At 35.5% G+C, this 26,285-nt stretch overlaps 1 protein-coding gene across 1 annotated transcript in view; it reads right to left on the bottom strand.

Annotated features, from left to right (window-relative positions):
* Positions 1-907: 907 nt before the first annotated feature.
* LOC129230460 (low-density lipoprotein receptor-related protein 2-like) overlaps positions 908-26,285 on the bottom strand; it is an 80,645-nt gene continuing 55,267 nt past the window's right edge. Inside the window, exons 26-32 of the mRNA XM_054864860.1 lie at positions 24,658-24,881; positions 23,433-23,645; positions 21,515-21,711; positions 19,231-19,444; positions 6,951-7,097; positions 4,569-4,764; positions 908-1,183 (exon numbers count right to left, since the gene is read on the bottom strand). Of these exons, the coding sequence (XP_054720835.1) occupies positions 1,004-1,183; positions 4,569-4,764; positions 6,951-7,097; positions 19,231-19,444; positions 21,515-21,711; positions 23,433-23,645; positions 24,658-24,881 (1,371 nt within the window). The 3' untranslated portion in view covers positions 908-1,003. The remainder of the gene's footprint in view (positions 1,184-4,568; positions 4,765-6,950; positions 7,098-19,230; positions 19,445-21,514; positions 21,712-23,432; positions 23,646-24,657; positions 24,882-26,285) is intronic.

The raw sequence follows: 26,285 nt of genomic DNA, 5'->3' as shown, positions 1-26,285 counted from the left end.
AATTTATGACACAGAAACTATTCACATTGCAAACATTTTATGCAAGTGTAAATGACTAGGTTTGGGAACAATTTAGATTTCAGTTTGGATGTTCATGGGGGGGGGAAGCCAATTCTCATAATATTAGAACTCAGAAGTTGCACTTTTATCGCCGCTTGCATGAATGTTATGCAAACTTATTTGCAATCCGTACAGATACTAATTGTCTTTGGCTTAACAAATAGAAAAATTATTTGATTTTTCCATTTAAAGTTGCACCTGAAGAGTTCACCATTAGTGTCAGTTGTTAGAGTCCGACTTAAGTTTAAGTTAGAAAATACAAACGTGAAAAACTAGGAGAGCAAGTTCACATTAATTCAATTTAACATAGTGAAACAACTTAACATCTAATTGTGCGAGCGATTCGAAATATGCACCATGTATACACATTTAGTGTAAAGGTTTCCAAAAAACTTAATTTGGAATTATCTTGGGAATTAAGCTCTTAAAAACTCCTAAAGCTGTACTCTGACATGGATATTTAGAGCTGAAACTTGAAACAGAAAGATACAATTTCAGTGTCGGTTGCAACATTTGAAACTTGTAGCTAAGTACTAAATTCATAAAATGCTAATTTACTTCAAAAAAAAAATTTAATTTCTTGAAGAGCAAATATAATTGGTGAGCATGAAATCTGTTATAAGTTCTTTGAGCTGTTTTATGAGACTTCAGTTTGGTTTTTGGTACCCTTGTTTTTTGGCAGAAACTATCATGAATTCAGTAGTTACGTCTTAGCTAAATTGCTAATACATCAATTTCTTAAATACGTTTCTGTATGACCATCCGTTAACGCTCAAGGTTCATTTGTTACAAAAATCTAGACAACGCGTGGTTTCAGTTTTGAAACTTACATTAAAAGGAACAAATAAAATTCAACAGGTTAGTTTATTAGCTTAAAAAGTACAGTTAAAATGTAGATTGGACAAACGTATGAAGGCTGATGAAAAATGAACGAAAATAAGTTTCATTCTCTGAAATTCTTCAAAAAACCCAAAATTTTATCTGATGTTTTGGTTGCTAATGAAGTCTCGTTAAGACATTTAGAATCCTTCTCATCCTGGTTATCGCTGATGAAGGCGCAGTCCTCTGTATCGTATGATGGCCACCTTTGGTAGTCTCCTTTTTGCGACTCAAGATCTGGAAGCTGCAAGAAAAATTTGTAGTCACCAAGAGTGTTTGAATTATGTTCAAATGCATGGGAAAAAAACTTGCTCTCACCTCCACACAGGTTTACTTTTATTCAAGATTGAACTATTTAAATTTGTTTGGCACAAGGTTCTCAACAGAATGATGGTTAGCTATCATTTAATTCTTTCAAATAATCAGTTACGGAAGGTTCTTTCTAGTAATTTAGTATCAAACATAGTTACAAATTCTGTACATAATTATTTGATTAATTTGTTGTAATCTGGCTAAATTTGGCGTTTATTCCATTATCTTTCATTTAAAATTATCTTCGTAACCTATAAATAGTTTCATGAAATGAATGTACAACCCCCTTACATTCGAATGAAGTATATGGTCCCTCCATTTCTGGATAAGATTTGTGAATGAATAAAAAAGAAAATGAATTAAACTTCGGGAACCACCTGGAATATTTGAGAGCTCTTTCGAGGTTTATAAATAGCCATGCCGCGTGTTCAAAGTCAGACTGGTATGAGCCGCGGGCTGGAAAGCGTGTATTAGCCTTTGCTCTAGGATTCCGCGTATTTTGATGTAAATACGCGTGTATACAGAGTTTACGGTGTTAATTGATATTTGCCTAATTGCTATGGTTAATTTAGCAGTTGCTAACTGTATTTCTTGTACATAGTTTTAAATAAATCGGTTCTCTCAAGAACTGTGTCGTCATCTGTAAATAAATCTGTTTTCTCAAGAACTGTGTCGTCATTTAAAGAAAGTGAAGTTGCGTCGAACGCGTAACAATATAATTGAATATTGACAATCCTCATACAAATAACAGCCAAAATCACTGAGTAACGCTTCCGTCACCAAAAATGAAACTCTTGCCACGGCATAATTTTATATTTTTGGGTAATTTCACATGCAGGAAGATTATTTTGACAAGGCTGAACTGGATCCGGTAACTTATCCGTTTCACCGGAAAGACTCATTTTAGGAGAAAAACGAAAAAGTGGTCAACAATGAACGCTATCTACCTTCTGGAGTTTAGGGTTAATCCACTGGAGTTTGATAATATTTTGATGGTTGAAATTTTAACCCTAACAGACAACTACTTCGTTCAAATGTAGAAGCAATTTTCAGTCATATCTTGACGAGCGAATTTCTAGCGATTTCATATTAACACTGAGGATTAGATACACTATTGTGTAATTCAGTTCTTCTCAACCTGTGGTGAGAGGACCTCTTGTGATCTGCGAGAAATTTTCATACGGCCCGCGACATTTGAGAAAGATTGAATAAATATATTTTTATAGTTGTAATTTAATTTATTAAAGAAAACTTTGGATTAATCTCATTTAAACTAATATGATTAAAATATTATTCCTATCTTATGTGGTCCGCTACGGATTCTGAATTGTACCAAGTGGTCCTCCCCGGTAGTGAAAAAGACGAGAAGTATTTCTGTAATCATTAAAAATAATCACAATTACTTGTCCTATCATAAAATGCTTCGGCAGAATCACTTTCTCCCTATTACCTACCCTTAGATTATGAAATCTTTCTATAGATTCAGTCATCAACTCCAATTATGATCTAGTTCGACAAGAACATTTTCCCTGAACTGTTCTAAAATACAGCAGTTCGACAGATTTCTATCACTCATGAACCCATCGTAATGATATGAAGCCATTGTCAATCCTTTATGAAATCGTAAAAAAAACATGAATTCCTTTCATTTCACGCTGAGCACGCAAACATTAAGTATATCGCGCTGGCTGAGGCTCGAGTCGTAGATTTGTGAAAGTCTGCGGACATTTTTAGCTGGAGGAGACAAAACAGAAAATTTATTCCAACTAATTAAGAGCAGCATCATTATCTAGTATAGGAGGTAGCATACTTTGTACAATTAGCATCGTATTTTTTAATTCTATCTGGGCACAGATTAAAATTTTACGGTTAATCTAAGGTTGGTTTATCATGCAGACTACAGTGAAACCTTTGTAAGTTGACCACTTGCGGTGCACTACTTTAGTGGTCAACTTAAACAGGTGGTCAACTTAAAGATTGATTTATGTGATAAGGGTTAATTCCGTGCCAGAAAAAAGCGGTCAACTAAGTGGTCAACTTCACAGGTTTTACTGTACTTTCATTTTTAATATGCTTCGGGGACTGCTGAAAAACCGGGAAATAAGTATTCTCGAAATAGAATTTGGGGTAAGTAACTACGCGTGTAACAGATTAAGCATATCGGCGTATTAGAACTCAGATGTTTGCGAACTAATGACTCATCTATACCTTCATGGACACATTCAGACATTTGAATATCAGCTTAAAACTGAAGTTTTAAGAACTTGAACTAGCATGCAGAAGTTTTATTCAACTTCATAGAGCGTTCGATTATCTACAGACATCGAAAATGCTGTCTGAAAACTCTGAAACCCACTATTTTAGGAGCAACTTCAAAAAACTCCCAATGTTTCAAAATAACTGGTATGGCACACATTTGGCATTTAAGTTTCACTTATGAACCTTTAATGATGTGTGCTTACAGGTTTTTAGAATTTGTGTAGTTCTGACGTGACTGCCTAAACCGAACGTATGGAGATTACTGGTATCATCTCTCCATAATTAAGCCTATATTTCACTTTGCGTTAGAAAAGTAACTTTCATACAACTGCTTTCCTTCACAAAACATCAAACTTGCGCAGGACAAAGGGGCGAATGCTTAACAGAAAAGTGTGCGTATTTGAAGTTGCAAGTAGTAGCACTCGAGTCGTCGTTAAGACGAAATTGCAAGTAAATACAGTTTGTTACAGCACGCAATGACTGCAATTTTGCCCTTGCTTTTGTTTATGTCTGGATTAGCCGGATCAAAACAGAAAGAAAAACCCAATGTGGAAGCAAAGTATATCTTCTCACTGATTGTGTGTCGAAATATTTTTAGCGACTAGTGTAAAGACAAAATCCTTATATGGAATCTATTATATCTTCAGCTTTATTCTGGCTATTCCAGACGGATAAGCCGAAAACCAATGATGAAACGACAATGTCTGCTGTTTTTCCTAGACTCCATATCTGATTCAAGGAATCTGAACGATGGAATAACCAAAACAAATCATGATTAAAGTGAGAAACCAACGTAAATACAGCACAAATTCTCAAAATACAGCAAATAGTTACATACACAGCAGTTACATAAATATACAGCAGGAACAAGAGCAAGAGTTCTCTCGCGCCTTTCTAGTTCTGTGATCTTCTTGCACTGATGAAGAGGTTCCATTGTAGCCTTGAAATAGCTATTTGCTGCATCTTCTTGAGAACTTATGCTTCATTTAAGTTGGTTTTTCACTTTTAGCACAAAGCTTATTTGATCATTTTTCAGTTAGAGAAATTATTCCACTTACTCTTTCATGGGTCTTCTTCCCAAATAATGGATTTGTAAATCCAGATTTTTTGTAATCGCCTTTAGTGCCGCCAAAGACGAGCTCGTCGCAGACGCCACCGTCATCCGTGTCCATTACCAATTGACTACTCTTTCTGCCAAAGATTGGGTTGCGAAATCTTACAGCCACACTTTCGGTGACCTTGCTGATCTTTGACCTAGAAAATACGGGGAGAATTAATGAAATTGATCTGGACAAGAGCGGTTAACAGCGCGCCTGCCTCGAACTCTGTTCTTATATATGCACTCGCGGGATACTTCAATTGTATACAAATTCGTCAAAGAAAAAAGCATCTCCAACTCGGGGAAAGCAAAATTAAGTCGTCGTATCAGGACGTTCATTTCGAAGCACTCTGCTTAGACCAACGAGTGAAATATAGTCCACCCACTATTGTGGATTAACATGTCAATAGAATAAAATTGTTATTTAGGATCCCACCGCTAGAAGGGTTTAAATTTTGAGAAAAACTTTAAATGAAGCAAAACAGCTTATAAAAATTACGACTTTATTTTAGCCTGTTCAATGGATGCATGCCGAAACCATCTATATATCTTTGAAAAGAAATACTGTCGTAAAACCAAAATAAAGGCTTTATATTTGTTAAATTCCTCTCCAGCTTATAATCTCATCAAAATCTAATACATCCACTGCGTCTGGTGTTTATCAATCTTATTAGATAGCCATTTTAGTTAGTAAAATCAGTTTAATGCTTTCCATTCATTGAAGACAAGGAGTTTGTTTCGGAAAACCTCATACCAATAGTGGCAGGACAGAACTAGATTTTACCGCTGAAGCCAGCAGGTTTACCGAGTTTTACTACATATTATGTAGCCAAGTTGTGAAGTTCGTTAACTATTTTAGCTTTCGGGAACTTCAATCTGAACAATTAAAAAATCCAGGGAAATTAAACTATAGGTTGAGATTCTTGAGATAGTTTCAAACGCACCAAAAATTAAGCTCAGTGAGGGGAAGCTTTTTCCTGTCCTAATTTAGTTTAGGAGTTTTACAAGCAATACAGTAAGACAACATTTTAAGTTTGCATATTAACAAATGCTTCAAACTTCGTGAAATAATGTTTTAACCCTCCTACAAATACTTCTGATCTGAATAAGATTCAGAAGATTTTTCAACTTTTAAAATTCCTGTACCAAATTATAGTTTTTCAACATTTTCTCTCTAAGTTAACAAAAAAGTTATTTCGCTATAAATTCATTGTTAGCACACTTTGTAAAGATTGAAAAAGTTTTAGTAGCGTATACATAAAATGATTTTATAATGCCTAGCAGTCAAATGATCAATAGCTGTCTGGTCCGTACTTTTACTCTTGAAACCAAATGCAGTACCAGGACGAGAACTAAGATCCCTCCTATCCTGTACCCTGCAACAACAGCCACATGATTATGCTAAGGCAACACTACCTAGTGCCAGAGCTGAAATTTTTTCGATGCGGGCATATCTTGAAATCGACTGCCACCACCCATCTTCCTTCAAGTTCTTAGTGTTTTAACGAATTCACAGAAATAAATTTCAAGTCCCTTCCTCCAAAGCTGCCACTCGAGGCAAGTGAACCGGTTTGATACTCACCAAATCTGGCACCCATAACAGCAGATAGGGCCTTGGAGTAGTCCAAGTCTATTTGTTAAATACCTTTGTGCTAAAAACCAAAAGAAATAACGTCAAAAAGCAAATGTGGAAAGAAGCTGGGGATTGTAAATTAACTAAGACCAGTCTAGCTGTGCCCAGACTGTTGCTGGTCGACACTTGTATTTGTAAATTGCTGAAGACGCTTGTTTTGGCGTTACAAGGAACGCCTTTTTCAATGCATACCAAGTGAGCTCAATGAAAAGACGTGCGACTGAAGTGCTTTGACATTCTCATTTTACTTTTTGAATAATGGGTAAATCAGTCAAGATTTGAATGGGTAAATCAGTCAAGAATCGGGAGCTTAAATTACAGGAGTCTGGAGTAATTTTCCTTCGGTGTCTGTAGTTCTGCCAGGGCTGCAGAGACTGATTTCAGGGTGAAGGAGTTGGAATATTATCTTCCTAGTGATGGGCAGAATCGAGAACTTTTGATAATAGAGATCTCGGGAATCGAGCTACAACAATCGAGAACTTGAGATTTGATTAATAGAGTTATCGAATACAGTGATTCGATTATGAGAACTGTTATGCCCATCACTTCATCTTCCCGTGTTGTCGAGAGCATTATACTCCGCGATGTAAGTTGCTCGATATAATATTTAACGCGCTTTCTGAAACCCTATAGTTAGATATTTAGTAAAGTTATATCTTAGTGGAATTAACTTTAGAGAAATTAGAAAATTCTCCATGTGAAACTTACTTGTTTTTTCTGCACAGCAGATATACTACCACGACGAAAGTGATCAGGAAGATTGACAAGACAACAGCAACTACCCAACCATAGTCATAAGGTTCTGTTCCAACTTTCTGTACGTCACACTTGACGCCTGTAAAACCTCTAGAACACCTGAAACAAATACTAAAAATCAGTAATCTGGTAAAAGGGACTAAATTTAACTTCTTGCTTGCATGTTTGGTCACAAAATTACGTTGCGTCTACTTTTTAAATTATGCTGTTACACATTAAGCTATTTCGGTAGCATAGATTAAACTTCAATCGGTCAATTTATGGCTGCTTAAAAAGTCTACTCTCGAAAAAATGAAGTCCCTAGTTAAAGGCTAACCTTTTAGTTATTAAAGGTCAGAGTTGAGAAGTTTAGTTTTCAAGGGTTTAGGAAATCAATGATAACTGGGATGGAAAGTAATTCGAGTTGTAAGGCATCGAGTTCTGACGAATTGACAGTAGATGTTCCGAAAAGATTTCAGTATTTTAATAACATTCAAAATCTAACAGATAGTTTATTCTGAGTTGATTGTGTGCCAAATTAAGACATTTTAAGTCTTAAAGACAATTACGCATTATTCAATAGGTCAAGGATCCAGCTATAAAGTTTATTTATTTCATGCATGTTTCAGCTTTTCAAGTATTTTTATTGTGAAATTAAGGGCCCTATTCCAGAAAAAATTGGTCTCGTTCCGCTTCTGGTTCGACGTCATAACTCCTTCCGCTTCTGGTTCGACGTCATAACTCCTTCCAACTTTTTTCGTTTTGCGTAATATCTATGTGGAGAGGAGTTAACATCAATCCAAAGCAAATTAATGATTCTCTTTGGGTGCCAGAATAAGCCTCTAAATCAGGGGTTCCCAATTTGAGGGTAAAGACTCCCAATGCGGTTGTGGGAAGCATTAGAGTTGTGATATTCTGTTTTTAATGTTTAATATTAAAGTTATTAGAAATAAGAAAAAATGGCAGCATTTTTATTTTCCTTTCCAGCGATAAAACTGCAGTTAAATTTAACTAAAGTATATTTAAATTTGTTTAAAATGTTAAACTTTTAGAAACACGCCGCATAAATTAGAGTAGCCATCTGTTTCCTACAACCACGTACACCCATAATTACGCATAAATAAAATATTTCTATTACCTTCAGTTAAGTAAAATATGCACAATGTATTACATAAGTATATATAGGATAATAAGGAGGATACAGATATATGGGCAGAACAAACATGGGGTCGTGAGTTGCTTAGTTGGCAAAAAAAGTCGAAACTTGCAAAAGATTTGGAATCGCCGCTCTAAACAGTTACAAAAAGAATGTTAAAATCTCTGTTATTCACGTATGTATAGTTCGTTTGAAAGCCAATTTAATCATCTTGTGACAGAGGTAAACACGCTTCAATAAACTTCTGTACCGAAACATTCGAAAACAGGATTTTTCTGGCAGAGATTAAAGATTTTTTTGAAAAATTTCAGTCTTTTTTGAAGAATTGAAAGTAAAATACTTAGCATTACGATAGCTAGATAAGCACGCTCGCTACAGAAAGTTTTTTTTTAAACCGTTTAAATTTGTATCAGTTGTCAAGTCCTTATTTTTAAAAAAAAATAAAGTTTCAACCAGAAGCGGAGGACCAGGCTCTTTAGAGATGAACAGAAGTATGCAAAATATTTTCTCATTCCTTTTCAGATTCCTTCGGGGCTCCTAAATCGTAGGGGCTGCTAGCGATATCGGCATTTGCGACAAATCTACTGATTTCATGCACAATCTATTCGCACAAATGAGATATTTTTAAGCATATATTGGCACTTTAATCCCGGAGTTTTAAACTAGAGATTTATACATTCTCTTTCTAGAGAGTGATATATTCGAATATAAAAAAATTTAATGTATCATATGAGCTTAAAAATGTGTACTTGAGAATTCATGATTGTGCGTGAAACGGGAGTGACCGTACGGTCACGTATAAGTTTTATTTTTGAAATACAGAAACTCTTCAGAATTTTATGAAGTTGGCTGTTCATATTACGATACATCGTGATTCCTACAGTACACCCTCGTTTATCCGGAGCACCTGGGACCAAAGGCAGTCCGGATAAGCAAAATCCAGATAATCCGAAATATAGATGAGGAAAACTTCTTGAATAAGCAAACTTATTTTATCGCAGACAATAAAGAAATAAACAGTAACTTTTCAACTAAATTGTATAGGATTTTTCTGCGCAAGCACTTATCGCACATTGAAAGTTCAGTTGCCGTGGTGTCGGACTGACGCTCCAAGCACGCCGTGATGTTTGTTAGAATACTATAATTTATTATCTTTGCCAGGGGTGCCCATCCCCCCCCCCCAAGCTCAATGGCGCAAATTCCCCCCCAAAAATTTTCTCGCTTTCGAATTGGGTTAAACATAACATTTTTTAGAGTGTTTAATTTCCAGTCAAATTCACGGGGGGGGGGGGGGGGTGGAGCGCTAACAAATACCATTTGAACTAAATGTTTTTGGATAGTTGACCCGCCTTGCCTTCCCTAATTTTGGAACGTGGAGCTTGAGTAAACAAATTTTGGGTACCCATGAATTTTGCTACACCTTTTTTTTTCAAACGTATGAATGATTACAGGGACAACTTTCTGGCTTGGGATGGAGTCATTACTAGATTACAACATGAACCGTGAAACGGAAATTTATTGTCAATTAGATAGGGGGTCCGGGGAGCTTCTCCCCCAGAAAATTTTTGAAATTGTAATTTTAAAACCAGTTTTATACGATCTCTGGTGATGTTAGGAAAATAAAAGGTTAGGTGGCCCCTTCGCGGTAATTTTTCAATATTGAAACTTTAAAAGCAGTATTATAAATAGTCTACAGTTGTGTTAAGGAGGACTTTCCTTTGTTTTCAAAATTGTAGTTCTAAAAACGCAGTTTTAGACTATCTGTGGTAATGTTAAGGAAAAAAGAGATCCTAGGGCTCGCCCCTGGAAAATTTTCAAAATTAAAGTCTTGAAAACGCTATCTATGGTTGGGAGACAAGCAGTTTTCTGAAATTGAAATTCTAAAATCGCAATTGTAGCCACCTTTGTGACGTTAAGAAAAAGAGTTTTCGAATGCTCTAACGGAATTTTCTCGATATTGAAGCCCTAAAAACCAAATTTAGGACGACTTTTTAATAATGTTGACGAGAGTGGGAAGAAGGGAGAGGGGCGCTCCACTTAAATTTCCGAACTTGTAGCTTTAGAAACTCTTTTGATATATCTTGAAAATGTTATTTGAAGGTGAATTTCGGTGCCATTTCCCCGGCAAATTTTTGAAATTGATACTCCAAAAACGTAATTCTAGGCTTGTCTTTGATCGTGTTAAGGAAAGAGGGAGGAATCAGGGGCACTCTCCTATAAATTTTTCAAAATTGCATGACGAGAAACGCAGTTTTAGATGACTCTTGATAATAAAGAGGATGTCCTTCTGGCGTTACAAGGGGGGGGGGGCGCTCTCCTGGAAGTTTTCCAAAATTGAAGTCGCATAGCGAAAAAAAGATGGATCACACACACCATGACTGATATTTTTCGGAAATCCTAAAAAATAGATTCAACAATTCTGCACACATCGAAAATCAGAACTCGAGAATTTTAACGAATCAAATATCCTTCTATACATATCAGATATAGATGGATATTATGTTTCGTAAATATGATTTACGAAAAATAATTTAAACAACTTAAGAACAGACTGTTCTACTTCCATCAGCGAAAACCAACATCACTGAAAGTTTTAATTTAACTCATCTATTGATAAATTGAAACAATCAATTTAAAAATGGTTGAGACGATGGGAGTAAATTGAAATGATAAAATTTTTTCACAAGCTTAAGCTCGTTAATGAAGAAAATAGATTAATTGTCAATAGGAGGGATAAAAAATATGTTATTCGCAAACTTCAAAACTAGTTTTTAACGACTGTCAAGGTACAAAAGGAATCAATGAAAGACTGGTCAGAATTATTACAAACTATAAAACATTTTTGACCTCCCTCCCTCTCATCACTGTCACGCGTATTCATCATGCAGAATTGTGCTGCTTCCAGAAAATTTATAAGATATTGAAAAGAAATCAAATTTTCTGATCCAACTTTGAAATGGACACCAACTCCATGTCGTCTGTGATGCTCCTTTCATTGAAAAAGAGACACGGTCATTAAATTTTGGAAAGAGCACCAGGGCTGTCGCTATTTCAAAAAAACTGGGGGGGGGGTACGCTTTTTGCGGCCCCTTAATTTTTTCAAACGCATGTTCGAATGTGCAGAGAGAGAGAGAGGATTTGGCTTCTGGTTTAGCAGGGATAGTCATATTACTAGACCTTAGTACTAGCAATATAAATAATCGTTTGGATAATATTCAATCAGAATTAGGGGGTGTCGGAGGGCGATCTTCTTGCATTATTTTGCAATTTGAAGACATAAAAACGCAGTTTAAACTATATTTTAAGTTTGGGAGGAAGAAGAGAAGAGTTCCAGAGGATAGCATCTCCCGATAATTTTTCCAAATTTAAGTTCCCAACACAATCGTACGTTATATTTAATTATGTTCAGAGGAGGGGTCCAGGGGCTTTCCCTCGGGAATTTTCAAGACTTATTTGAAAAACAGTTTTAGACGATCTGTGATGATGTTAAGGGAGGAAGAGACTCATAGTCATCATTCTATAATTTTTCAAAATGCAAACTTGAAGCACGCATTCCCAATTGTAAATTATTTCTGATTGTGACACGTAAAGGGGGGTCCGGGGGCTTCCCCCCCCCCCCCCCCCCCGAGAAAAATTTTAAAATTGTAGATCGAAAATGCAGTTTTAGACAATCTATGGTGATATTAAGGGGATGAGAAATGCTCCCTCCCCCATCGAAATTTTTTGAAATTTTGAAGTTTTAAAAACGCGATTGTAGACTTTTTTGTTAAAATTTAGTGCACCGCCAGTTTCTTGAAATCAAAGCTCCGGAAACGTAATTTAAGCCAACCTTCGATGAAAGGGGGGGGGGAGTTTTGAAGGGGCTCACGACCAGAAATGTTTCGTAATTGAAGCACTAAAAGCGAGATTTAAGACATTTTTCGATGATGCTGGCGAGAGAGAGAGAGGCATTTTCTCGAAAAAAATTTCGATCTGTAGAAACCGCAGTTTTAGAAGATTTTTGTTAACGTTAATGGGTGGAGAGATTCGGAGTTCTCCCCTGGCAAATTTTCAAAATTGAAATTCAATTAAAGTAATCGTAGACGATTTATTAATACTGTTAGAGGGGTAGAAGGTTTTGGAGATCTCTCCTCTGAAAATTTTTCTAAATTGAAGCCTTAACAATGATATTTTTGAGGATCTCCGGTAATATTTGTAGTACTACAGTTTCGGAAACTGAAGGAGTTTTTTATTCTTAAAGTCCAAAAGACAAAATTTATTCGACCTTGAATGAAGATGAATGATTAATTGAGAGGGCATTTCTCGGAGGTTACGTTGGGAGCACTCTCATGGTTTTTTCGAAATTGCAGTCCTAAATACTCCGGTGTAGGCCAGCTTTAATGACGTTAGACTAAAGGATGGGGTTTGAGAACAATTTTTCAGGGATTATTTCAAAACCTAAATTTTAAAAACTCACTTCCAGGCCAGTTTTGGAGACGTAAAAAGAAGGGTTTGGAGTTCCCTATTCTTCCTTTCAGTTTGGCTACGTCCATCTTCATTGTCAATTTTAATAACTGATAAACATAGTGGTAATATTTTCTTCCAATTTTTCTTTGCCAAACACGATTATTTACTTGGATTTTCCATAATAAAAAAACTTTCAATTCCCCCCCCCCCTAATATTTTTGTTTTCTTGCAATATAAGCGTTTGCGGCCTTGGAAAAAGGACTTTTAACATTTTGAACGGATGTGGCAATTTTCTGCGATACTTTAGGTCTCTATTCCACTTATTTTTAATATGCCACCTGCATCTCTTGATTAAGCTGTGATTTAATTACGATTTTTACATTCAAAGATTTAGAACTTTTGGTGTGAGTATTCATTACATTACATTGAATCTCTCTTTGCATTTTACTGTTTTATTATTTTCCTCGTATTTTTTTTTCTCTATTTCGCATTTATTTCGGCAACCAATACATTTTTCTCCACTTAGCAATGATTTTCAGGACAATATTTTTCATCAAAAAAAAAACATAGGAATGTTTCGGCGAACCCTATCCTATGGGCTGTTCTAATGAAGCTGTCCTATTTATTTATGTTTTTTTTTTTCTTTTTTTTTTAAACTGAAGAACCATAAAGCATAATTTTGTATAACCAAGGCCGTCGAGAGACAAGGAGTGCACCATGTTAGTTTTGTCGCATTTCCTCCCTCCGATTATGCTAATTTTACTTTATGCACAATACTTTAATTTCAGCCGAGCCCATAGCTTCCGACTAGGCAGACATACCCACTTTGCGGCCTAGTGAAAAGTGTACTGTACTGAATGCTTTTTTTTTTTTGGTTAATAAACATGTTTGAAGCGTACATTTCCGCGACTCTTAATAAAAGAGAATCATGGATGTTCCCAAATTGTATTTTCAGATTACATTTTCCATTCAAATTTTACAAAAAAAATACTTTTTGTTACTATTATTTTAATTGTTCATTTATAATTACCATTTTAATTTTTTAAAACGGCGAAGAGTTTCCCTTTCTCTTCTTTCGTTTTCATCGCTAAAATGAAATTGGCGGCCCCACTTCTGAAAAAACTGGGGGGGGGGGGGTGCTTGGCGACGGCCCTGAAGAGCAGGGGTGCCCATCCCCCCCAAGCTCAATGGCGCAAATTCCCAAAAATTTTCTCGCTTTCGAATCGGGTTAAATGTAAGTTTTTAGAGTGTTTAATTTCCAGTCAAATTCATGGGGGAGGGGGGGGGGGCTAGCGCTGACAAATAACATTTGAACTGAAGTATTGTTGGATTGTTGACCTGCCTTGCCTTCCCAAATTACAACGTGCACCTTGAGTAAACAAGTTTTGGGTACCGCTGAATTTTGCTACACCTTATTTTTTCCAAACGTATCAATAATTACAGGAAGAGCGGATTCAACTTTTTGGCTTGTGATGGAGTCATTACTGGATGTATACAATATGAATCTATAAAATATGAATCTTATTTTATCGTCACTTAGATTCGGGGGTTTCTCCTTCGGAAAATTTTCGAAATTGTAGTTTTAAAAACATAGTTTTAGACGATCTCTGGTGATGTTTGGGGGATAAAAAGTTTGGTGTGCCCTTCCCGGTAATTTTTCAATATTGAAACTTTAAAAGCGCAATTGTAGATAGTTTAACGTTGTGTGAAAGAGGGCTTTTCCTTTGTTTTCAAAATTGTAGTTCTGAAAACGCAGTTTTAGACTATCTGTGGCAATGTTAGGGGAAGAAGAGATCCTAGGGCTTGCCCCAGGAAAATTTTCAAAATTAAAGTCTTAAAAACTCTATCTATGGTTGGGGGAAACGCAGTTTTCTGAAATTGAAGCTCTAAAATCACAATTGTAGTCGACCTTTATGACGTTGAGAAAACGAGTTTTCGGAAGCTCTCACGGAATTTTCTCGAAACTGAAGCCCTGAAAACCAAATTTAATACGATTTTTTAATAATGTTGACGAGAGTAGGGGGAGGGAGAGGGGCGCTCCACTTAAATTTTCGAACTTGTAGCTTTAAAAACGCAGTTTTGATAGATCTGGACAATGTTAGTTGTAGGTGAATTTTGGTGCCATTCCTCCGGAAATTGTCTGAAATTGACACTCCAAAAACGCAATTCTATACTTTTCTTTGATCATGTTAAAGAAAGAAGAAATCAGAGGCTCTCTCCTATAAATTTTTTAAAATTGCAGTTCAACAAAAGCAGTTTTAGATGACTCTTGATGATAAAGAGGGTGTTACTCTGGCGCTACAGTGGGAGGCGCTCTCCTGGAAGTTTTCCAGAATTGAAGTTGCATATCTAAAAAAGATAGATCAGACACACCGTAACAGCTATGTTTCGGAAATCCTCAAAAATGGATTCAGCTATTCAGCACACATCGAAAATCAGAACTCGAGAATTTTAACGAATCAAATATTCTTCTATACATAACAGATATAGAAGAAAGTAAACGTGATTTACGAAACATAACTTAAATACCTTAAGAACAGACTGTTCTACCACCAGCGAAAACCAACATCGCTGAAAGTTACAAAAATTATCTAATGATAAATTGAAACAATCAGTTTAAGAATGGAAGAGAAGATGGGAGTAAAGTGAAATGAGAAAAATTCTTCACAAGCTTAAGCTCGTTAATGAAGAAAATATATTAATTGTCAATTGTAGGGATAAAAAATATGTTATTCGCAAACTTCAAAACTAGTTCTTAACGATTGTCGAGGTGCACATGAATCAATGGAAGACTAGAACATACTGGTCAGAATTATTACAAACAATAAAACATTTTTAACCTCTCTTCCTCTCATCATTTTTACACATGCAATTTATACACAATTTATAAAATATTGAAAGGAAATCAAATCGTCTGAACCAGCTTTGAAACGGACACTAACTCCATGCCGTCTGTGATGTTTCCTTCATTAAAAAAAGAGACACGTTCATTGAAGTAAAAGTACCAGGATTAGGTAAGACTAGGAGAGTACCAGGGCCGTCGCTAGGTCAAAAAAACTGGGGAGGGGAGGGGGTACGTTTTGGCGGCCCGTTAATTGTTTCAAACACATGTTTCAATATGCAGAGAGAGAGAAGATTTGGCTTCTGGTTTAGCAGGTATAGTCATATTACTAGACCTTTTAGTACTAGCAATATAAATTTAATCGTAAGGATAATATTCAATCAAAATTAGGAGGTTCGGAGGGCTACCTTCTTGCGTTATTTCGAAATTGAAGACATAAAAACGCAGTTTTAGACTACATTTTACATTTGGGAGAAAGGGGAGGGGGGAGAGGAGGTCCAGGATAGCCTCCCCCGATAATTTTTCCAAATTTAAGTTCACACAATTGTCCGTTAATTAATTACGTTCAGAAGAGGAGATCTGAGGCTCACCCCCGGGAATTTTCAAGATTGTTATTTGAAAATCAGTTTTAGACGACTTATGATGATGTTAAGGGAGGAAGAGACTTGGGGTCATCGTTCTATAATTTTTCAAAATGCAAACTTCAAGCATGCATTTCCAATTGTGAATTATTTGAGATTGTGACACGTAAAGGGGGGTCTGGGGGCTCTCCCCCGGGAAAAATCTGGAAATTGTAGTTTGAAAAATGCAGTTTTAGATGATCTATGGTGATATTAAGGGGAAAAGGGATGCGCCTACCCCTCCACCCCCCCCCCCCAAATTTAAAGCCTTAAAAAGGCGATTGTAGACTTTTTTTAATTTAGTGCACCTCCAGTTTCTTGAAATTAAAGCTTTGAAAACGTAATTTAAGCCAACCTTCGATGAAAAGGGAAGTATAAGTGTTGAAGGGGCTGGAGACCAGAAATGTTTTGTAATTGAAGCACTAAAAGTGGGATTTAAGACATTCTTTGATGATGTTGGCGAGAGAGAGAGAGAGGGGAGGCATTCTCTCGAAAAAAATTCGATCTGTTGAAACCGCAGTTTTAGAAGATTAATGGGTGGTTGTGGGAGATGTTAATGGGTGGAGAGATTCGGAGTCCTCCCCTGACAAATTTTCAAAATTAAGTCCAATTAACGCAATCGTAGACGATTTTAAATACTGTTAGAGGAGTAGAAGGTTTTGGAGATCTCCCCCGAAAAATTCTGAATTGAAGCCTTAACAATGAAATGTTTGAGAATCTTCGGTAATATTTGGAGAACGAGTTTCGGGACACCTCAAGGAGTTTTTTTAAAATTAAAGTCCAAAAGACGAAATTTATTCGACCTTGAATGATGATGAATGATTAATTGAGAGAGCGTTTCTCGGAGGTTACGTAGGAAGCACTCTCACAGCTTTTCGAAATTGCAGTCCTAAATACTAACGTGTAGGCGATCTTTAATGACGTTAGGGTAAGGGATGGGGTTTGAGAACGCTTTCCCGGGATTTTTTCAAAACCTAAGTTTTAAACACTCACTTACAGGCCAGCTTCGGGGACGTAAAAAGAAGGGTTTTGGAGTTCCCCACTCTTCCTTTCAGTTTGGCTACGTCCCTCCTATCTTCATTGTAAATTTCAATAATTGATAAACATATCGTGGTATTTTTTTTTTTTTTCAATTTTGAATTGCCAAACACTATTATTTGCTCGGATTTTCCTTAGTAAAATTTTCAATTTCCCGCACAATATTTTTGCTTTCTTGCACTACAAGCATTTGCGACCTTAGAAAAAGGATTTTTAACATTTTGAACGGATGTGGTAATTTTCTGCGATACCTTAGGTCTCTATTCTACTTCATTTTATTTTAAATATGCCACCTGCATCTCTTAATCAAACTTTGATTTACTTACGATTTTTACATTCAAAACATTTAGAACTTTTGGTATGAGTATTCATTATAATACTTTGAATCTCTCATTGCATTTAACTGTTTTTTTTTCCTCTATCTCTCTATTTAAATTTATTTCGGCGACCAATACATTTTTCTCCACTTAGCAATGATTTTCAGGACAACATTTTTCAAAAAAAAAAAAAGTTACATACATATGGGAATGTTTCGGCGACCCCTATTCTATGGGCTGTTCTTTTATTTATGTATTTTTATTTATTTTTTAAACTGCAGAACCATGAAGCATGGTTTCGTATAACCAGGGCCGCCGAAAGACAAGGCGTGCAACATGTTAGTTTGGTCGCTTGTCATCCCTCCCATTATTCAAATTTTACTCTATACACAATGTTTTTAATTCGAGACGAGCCCATAGTTTCTGACTTGGCAGACATACGCACTCTGTGGTCTAGTGAAGAGTGTACTGTACTCAATACTTATTTTTGTGTTAATAAAAATGTTTGAAGTGTACATTTCCGCGGCCCTTACTTACTCTTGATAAAAGAGAATCACGGATGTTTTTAAACTGTATTTTAAGATTACATTTTCTATTCAACTTTGACAGAAAAAATACTTTTTGTCACTATTATTTCACTTGTTCATTTATAATTACTATTTTAATTTTTTAAAACAACGAAGAGTTTTCCTTTTTTTCGTTAGTTGCATTGCTATAAAATGAAATTGGTGGCCACACTTCAGAAAAAAGAGGAGGGAGGGGGGCTTGCTACGGCGACGGCCCTGAAAAGTACGCGGAAAAAGTATTATTAATGCTTCTATTTCTTGTTGAATGAGTTAATATTTTTTCTTTCGAAAATTCAAAAATTTCATGTCCTAAATAAAAAGAAAACCTTCTGGAAAAAAATCCCCCCAAAAATTTTGATGGCGCAACTTGCGCCATAATCTCCCCCCTGTGGGCACCCCTGACTGAAGAGAACATGAAAAAAGTATTATTAATGCATCTATTTCTTGCTCAGTAAGTTTAAATATTTTTCTTTCCAAAATTCAAGAATTTCATGTTCTAAAGAAAAAAAATGTTCTAGGAAAAAAAAAATCCCCCCCAAAAATTTTGATGGCGCAACTTGCGCCATAATCCCCCCCTGTGGGCACCCCTGATCTTTGCAGGATTTTTACATTTAATCAGAATAAAAAATGTGAATCTTAGGAGTATTTATTCGTGCCTACTATCATAACTCAAAATTGTTATATAAGTGATTTTACCCCTACAAATTTGCTCCGGCTAAACCGGAGATGCGGATAAATGGAGGCCGGATAAATTAGGTTCTGTTGTATTTCAATGTGTCACAATTAAGAGCTGCAGTTCAATATTACGGGAATAAAGAGAAAACACATGCATAAGAATGTCATTTGTACAAATATGAGGATTTACCGAATGCATCTCTGGAAAGATATTTCTACCAGGACTGTGGAGTAAGTCACTGATTTTGGGGTAAAAAATCAGAATCTAGAGTTAAAGGTTTAAACTTCCAAGAGAGTCGAGCTTATTTTGGAATAAAAAAAGCAGAGGAAAATTATTTTAATTCTTGGAATTTTAAATTTTCGAAATCAAAGTCCAAAAATCGACCAGTGGTTGCGAAGTTTCGTCGATTTTGGGGCGAAGTATTCCGAAGCGGAAGGTTTTAAAATTTCCGGAGTTGGAGTGAGCCGATCATTTTTCCTTGGACTCCCGCAGCTCTGGTTTATACTGCTCTAAGTCAAGACAAACTACAATGACCATTGTAGAGATGTTCTCTTTAAGGCATGTTACGGAGCAGGGATTCAGATTCACTTACACACACTTAAACTTGTCGTCTTCAACTACACACACAGCGTTTGATGCACAGTAAGATGTGGGGCATGATTTTTTGGGCTTGTACGTAGGTCTCGGAGTGGTTCTTAGAACACAAGATGAGTTGTACATACTATACGAATATCCGCATTTGCAAGTGTAACTGGAGCGTGTCAGAAGGCATAGTTGGTCACATTTGCCTTCGCATCTGTTTTCCCCTACAAAAAAAAAGAAAGTTATATTAATAGCATAGATATACATTTGCTTTTATGAAGCTTTCTCATTGAAAAGATTTACATAAAAATATTCACACCGGCTTACTCATCAATTCACTCTTCAATAATCCGGAATTTTTAACAGGTAACGCTAGGAGGGTGGACATAAAGGATGTTATATTAGAGAAATTAGTAAAAATGGAATGCCATTATACTTAACTTTAAAATTCCATTAGTCTAACATTTTATCAAACGCAGAGAAATTTTAAAAATTTAGAAATAGTTAAAAGATCAATTCTCAACCAGAATTTATGCACTGAAAATTGCAAGTTAACATAGCAACACGATATTAAATATCGTCAAAATTATATAAATCGATAATAACTATTATAAAAAAGATAAATGATAACGACATTTAAATCTACATCGAAGAAAACTCCGTCAATAGAAAATTGAAAATTACATAAACTGACTTTCTACAATAGTTTCGGTTTTAGTTTCATCAATAGCTTTGAGACAGAAAAAAATAGCATTTAAACATAGACTATACTTTCAGTCAATCTTCAGTTTTAAAACTTTGAGCATACTAACAGGATTTTGAAACAAATGTGTAGGACACTACAAATTATTTATTCCCGTAATCTGTAACAGTTAAAATCTTTGATTTCATGCAGTTTTAACTACAGTTGAAAATGAACCCTCAAAATTAAAGAGTTAAAATAATTTGCTGAAATAATTTTAATGTTGGGCTGCGTCACTAATACGAACTACTTGGAACGCATTTCATATCAGTAACCTTAATACCGAATTTATTGCTCCTGAACACATGAGCAGGACTTAAAGTTTTAGTTAGTCACTAGGAAGAAAAAGGACTAAATTCTTGCTTTAAAAGGGGACCGAAAAGTGATCTTTACTTTTAACGGTTAAAATTAGGCTTTCAAATTTGTCAATTTATAATTTGCAAACTTATCTATTAATCGGCTGAATTTCTTTAAAATAACTTTGGCGAAGAACAAGAAACTAAACTGAATGAAATTATATCTACCAATGATTTCGAGCCTTAGCTGTCGCATCCTTAATTCAAAATTTACAATTATCTTGGCAGTGATATCACTCTTTGATAAGAGCAAATAGGTTACAAGGAATACTAAAACTTAAACTGAAACTTCAAAGGAAAAAGGGAGATTGATAAGATTTTGAAAAAAGAAAGACTTAAAGGGACTTGAGGGACTAGTTGAGTCCTGCATGAACCTGTAGAAGAATTAACACTCTTCTGTTGTTCCTATGTAAAACCGCTAACGTTCACAGGGATACGAGACAGGCTTTCAAAATATCGTGTAGCAAAAGTACAAGAAAGACTTTTTTAAATTTCGTATTCAAAGGGCACTGAGGAAGAATGCAAGACACTTACGCAATCTAAGATTTTTTGCAGTCCAACACCGCTAACACGAACTCGCTTAACACCAAAGTTCGCTTATCGCGAAGTAAATGCCTTCGCCTGGCAGACAAAGGTAAAATTAGTGCTAAAACAATTTAAGACCAAAACTATATACGATATTCTGCTTAAGACGGAAAACAAAGTATTCATTTCGTTTTTATGAATGTAACAATATCATTTTACACGAAGTTACCACACTAACTTAAAAGGGTTGAAAGATCAAAGCTCGACACTTAAAGTAAAAGGATATTTCAAAACATTGTCGCAAAAATCTAAAAAGTTCTTGAAAGTAATGTATACAGGTAATGCATTTTATTCTTTATTCAGATAAAGATTCTTTAATACTAGTTTATGCGACTTAAATTTCTTACTTAAAATTTAAATATTTCGGTCTACATTTCTGTATAAATGCACTTTGTTTCCAGTATTTTCAGAGTCCCAGAAACAAATTTGTCTCCGTTTAATCAAAATCCGGTAAACGCGGAAATCGATTAACCGAAAACTTATGCCGTCCAAATGGAGCTCGCGTTGACGAGGTTGGAGTAAACCAAAGTAACACATTTTTGAAAGAGAATTAACTGGTGAATGTAGACACTTGAGACATACTAAATGTTTGTAACAAGAAACATAATTACGCTTTTGCTGCTTCACTTTGTGGACAACCGTCATATCATCTGTCTTGACGTTTCCTTTGTGAAAGTCCATACAGTCTTTACCAGTGAACTTGTCGCATCTAATTATAGTGTCCGTTCCCCAATCAGCCCAGAAAGCAAAATCTTCAAAAATAGTCATACTGAAGGGATAGTACATTGCGCCCGAAAGAACTACTTTCCTGCAATGAAAGACAAACAATGTTTGAGACCTTTGCTTTAAGGACAAAATCAAAAATTTTATTTGTAACTTCGTCAATGCCTTGTAAAATTAAAAAATATGAGTTCCTCCAATTTTTCAATTACCTGAAAGCACTAAAATTTAAATATTTTAATTAGAATATTTATTTAATAGGCAATCGAGACCTTATCCACTATCCTTTAATAAGGTTTTTATAATTTTGGTAAGTGCGATTTCAATAGATATGTACGCCTTAGAGCCTCAATTACGTCATTGAAGGGCTCAATTGAGGGTTAGGCACCGTCTCAGATGTTTCCAGATAGACTAGGTTATGTAAAGAACTGCATTTGTGTCTGCTAAAACTCATAACAAGCTTAAGTACACACAAAATTCAAAATTGACGACACTATGAATTAAAGTTCAGAGCAAAGAATAGCTGTCACAGAAATAACTAACATTTTCATGCAGCTCTTTCATATTCTAAAACACTAGTAAGAACTTTAATACAAAAAAGATTAATACAAAAAAGATTGTTTTAACTATCTTAGAGAGCGTTATAAAATTAAGTCAGACTGCCAAATAGCATCTAAAAGCAGTTTAACTACATTTAAAACTGGCATTCTTAGTGAACAGATAAATAACTTTGTAAGCGTTCTACAAGAAGTTTCCATTATCATATTCTACTTGCCATAAATTCCTCACTATCGTGTAGCAACGACGTTCCTTTTCAAAAAAAAAAAAAAAAATTGGCTCAGAGCGTATGAAATTTTACTTTCACTAAATTTGCATTTTATCCTTAAATTCCTTGAGATACTTCGTTTAAAACAGTCGATACATAAGCACTTGCTAGAAAGAGTATCAAATTGAAATCTCAGTGGATGTCACATTGGCCTTTTATTTCTCTTATAAAACAAAATCGAATTATAGGGTCGCAGCATCCAATGAAGCTAAGATCCCTTACAAACGTAATAGGTCAAGCATATTTGTTTACCGAAAGCAAGGGAACGTTCAGCGACAATTATAATTCTTTCTCTTTGAACATTTGATTCCAGTATGTTATATAGATTGGTAAAGTGCATGTGTACTAAATAAATTGCAATAACGATTGATAAAGAAATATACATTGAAAACTCATTCTACATTTTAATAATTAGAATTCTTGAATAGCAAATCTGCGCGTTCAAATAATTTTGGATTGCAGAAGATAGCTGCCATTGGGGTTTGAAAATGAACATCTTTGCCATTCGACAAAAGAGAACCTATTTTTTAAAGATTTCGATGTGAATTCATTTGGTTTAAAATAGATATTTAATTGCAACTAAGAAATAACACTCCACCATAGTAGTTCGATGGGGTTTATGACCTGCTGCGAGAAAGATCCTCCTGTAACCCCACATTCAGGAAAAACATGTTATAGCTTGACCTCGAAGAGAAAGCGGATGACCTTGAAATGAAACCCGAGTGTATTATTTGTAATAGGTAGAATGAACCAGAAATCACTTAAGTGAGAGCCGTTCTCACTGATCCTATCTATTACAAAATAATAACAATCAACCTATTACAAACGATACAAATGATGTGTTGCTTCAAGGTCAGCTGCCTTTTGATCGTGGTAAAGCTTTACCTTTATTCGTTTAATGCTTTGAAGAGTTGATCCGGTTAAACCAGTCTTTTGTCTGTTAAAGTGAAATAGTCATGTTAGTTTCAGAATAAAATTCTTACCTCTTGAGGCCATGGAAATCTGAGTATTCCAAAGTGTTCAGCTTTGAATCTGTCCAGAAAATTAACTTCAAAACTTCGTCCACTGTAACAGCATTCGGAAACACTATTCTATCAGACACGATACTCGTTCTGTGAGAGCCGTCCAGTTCTGCTCTTTCGATGATGCCAGATCCCTTGCCTATGACTACGCTCCATATTCCCCAGAACATTAATCTATAAATTGGAACATCCAATTACGACAAGTTAGTAGAAGTAAACAGTTTGAAAGTTAATTGGAAGAAAAAAAAAAAGACTCCAAATTATGAAATTTCAAATCCTCAAACACTTAGTTTATTAATTACTGAAATTCTTTAATTAGGTTTACGGTACCTCCAAAGCATGGAATAGTCACTAAATTCGATTCATATGTTTGAAATATTTTAGCACTGTAGAAAATTCGTTTAAAGAATATGAACTTTTAATCAGTGCATAGATTAAGAGTTTAAGAAAAATTCCTAAAGTTTGGAACGATCTAAGTTTCAATAAATTAGTGTTCTGAAAACTAGCAAGTTATTTAAAAAATTACCAAGACCAAAATTTAATTTTATCACAAGACTTCTTAGAATAATGAAGAATAAAAAAATCTGATTTCTTTCTTCAAAAAATAAAATTTAGATATTTAAACAATAAAAGGGAGGAAGGCGGTCCCAAACTTTTAAGACTTTCATTACTCAAAATTTCTGGAAGGAATGTTTTGAAACATCTCCTTATCATCGAAAGTTATTAAATTGTGCTTTTTTGGAAACTTTAGAATCTAAAAATGCCGGAGAAAAGTATCTTCATCCCATTTCTTCTAATTGCAATTTATTTATCGGAAAACGCGAGTATGAACAAATAAGATTTAAGATAACGCCTTCTATTGTCAAAAATGTCTGGCAAAGTAGGCCTCAGTACCTATCCTCCAAACACCCAAAAAGTCCAATTTTCCTTTTGGTACTTCCATTTCCAAAAACTTCCGGGAGAGAGTTCAACTTTTACTCCCTCAACGTCATTCAAGACGGCATACAATTGCGTTCTTAGCGGCTTCAATTCCGAAAAACGACTGCAGAGTCCCTTAAAAGACAATAGCCGCTTTCTCCCCCATTGTCCCCTCTTGTATCCGCGCTTGATCGGCGTTCACCTTCGAGCAAAACGAAAAATTTAATGTCTTGAGAAAATACACTTTTACAAAGAATAAAAATCTTACCCATTTGGCGGAGAAATAGTAAAGCTGTTTATATGTGGAGCTACGTATTCCAGCAGAGTAGCGCAGGAACTTCCATCTTTGTTACAAACTTTAATGGCACCGTCATCGTCGGGGTAGTAGATGTTTTGGGTGATCCAGTCTCGACGAACGAATGAAGGCTTACGGTTATCACGGACCAATTCCACTTTCTGTTTTGTATTGAGGGTATAGCTGTTTATAGTTCCCTGAGAACAGATTTCAAAATTATTTTTTCGTCGAGTAAGGAATGATGCAATATCATAGAGAAAAGCAGTTGAAAAAAGTAAGGGTTGGATGTAGAATCAAACAGACATCACTCCTCATAGATAAACTAGTTTATCTATCGTAGTTCCGCGGGGAAAATTGGCAAGCTATCAGCAAAGAAACCAAGTGAATTTATTCCAGCAAGGAGAAAGGATGTTCTTAGTTCATTTGATATAATCTCTTTCTGGAATTTGACGATCTGTTTTAAGAATGCAGTGTTTTTTTTAAAGGAAACAAATGTAAAGAGTTCCGTGATGAAACAGTTCTGAAAAAAAATGGCGATTAACCTACGAGGAAGGTGGAACCCCCAACAGCAAAAAGAATTGGCTTTGACCTAGAAATTGGATCGTTCCTTTTTAATTTATTCGGTGGTAGAATAGTATTTGTAAAAGCAAAAATTCTATAAAAAATATTTTTAAAGGTAAAAAATTTGAAAAATCGCAATTCTAGACAATGTTGGATTGGTTTGCAAAGAGCATCACAAACCGATTTCTTGGACCAAGCTAGCCGGGGATGTGAGACCCGAAACCAAGATTGATATTATTTGAAAGTTAGTAAAATTATTAAAACTCGTTGAAAGCTAAATCTGATAAGATTTAATTGAAATGAATAAAATATCCATTTGGTTGGGTATCCAAATTTCCAAGTTTATGGGCAAAGTTATTAACTTATTAAGAAACACGGAAGCTTTGTCATATTCGATAGGTGCAGTCAGGCTGACGAGAGCCCATGTGAGCCTAGTCTGAAACTAGGGCCCGGTCCATCAAACTGGGGAATGCGAGAAGTTTCCCAATCTCTATGGGGTGCGGCTGGTGATCAATTTACATTCAAATTCAACACTAAAATTAAATTTGCAGTTGTCAATTCAATTAGTCCACAGTTACTAATTAGCCGATTTAATCCCACCAAAACAAGATTTGGCTACGGTTCTGCCGTTTCTCTTCAAATTCCAGAGCGAATAAGTTAGAAGTAATTAGGCAGGTTTAAGTATTTTAACAGCGTGATTAACTCAAATCGAGGTGAAAGAAATTTGTAAACCGGTTTAGAATTTTCAAAAACATAATTGCTATATTCAGCAAGTTACCGACCTATAGCCAGGGCTAAGGCAGAAATACATCACCAGCTCAGTCAATTCCAGCCGAGGACTGCAGTTTCGTGCTTATTAGCACTCATCAGCCCGGCATTGGAAGTTCATGAGCTGGAGGTGGAAAACCTCTTAAGGAAGCCTAGAGTGCCAAACAAACTGGTAGCTAGTATAGAATTAGCACTGACCAGACGGGTGACCGAAGCAATATGGTGATGAGTAATGGCTGATGAGTGCTAGTAAGCACGAAACTGCAGTCCTC

Source organism: Uloborus diversus, chromosome 9 (genome assembly GCF_026930045.1).
Source record: "Uloborus diversus isolate 005 chromosome 9, Udiv.v.3.1, whole genome shotgun sequence".
Taxonomy (NCBI): Eukaryota; Metazoa; Arthropoda; class Arachnida; order Araneae; family Uloboridae; genus Uloborus; species Uloborus diversus.
This window is presented reverse-complemented; position numbering and strand designations above follow the sequence as displayed.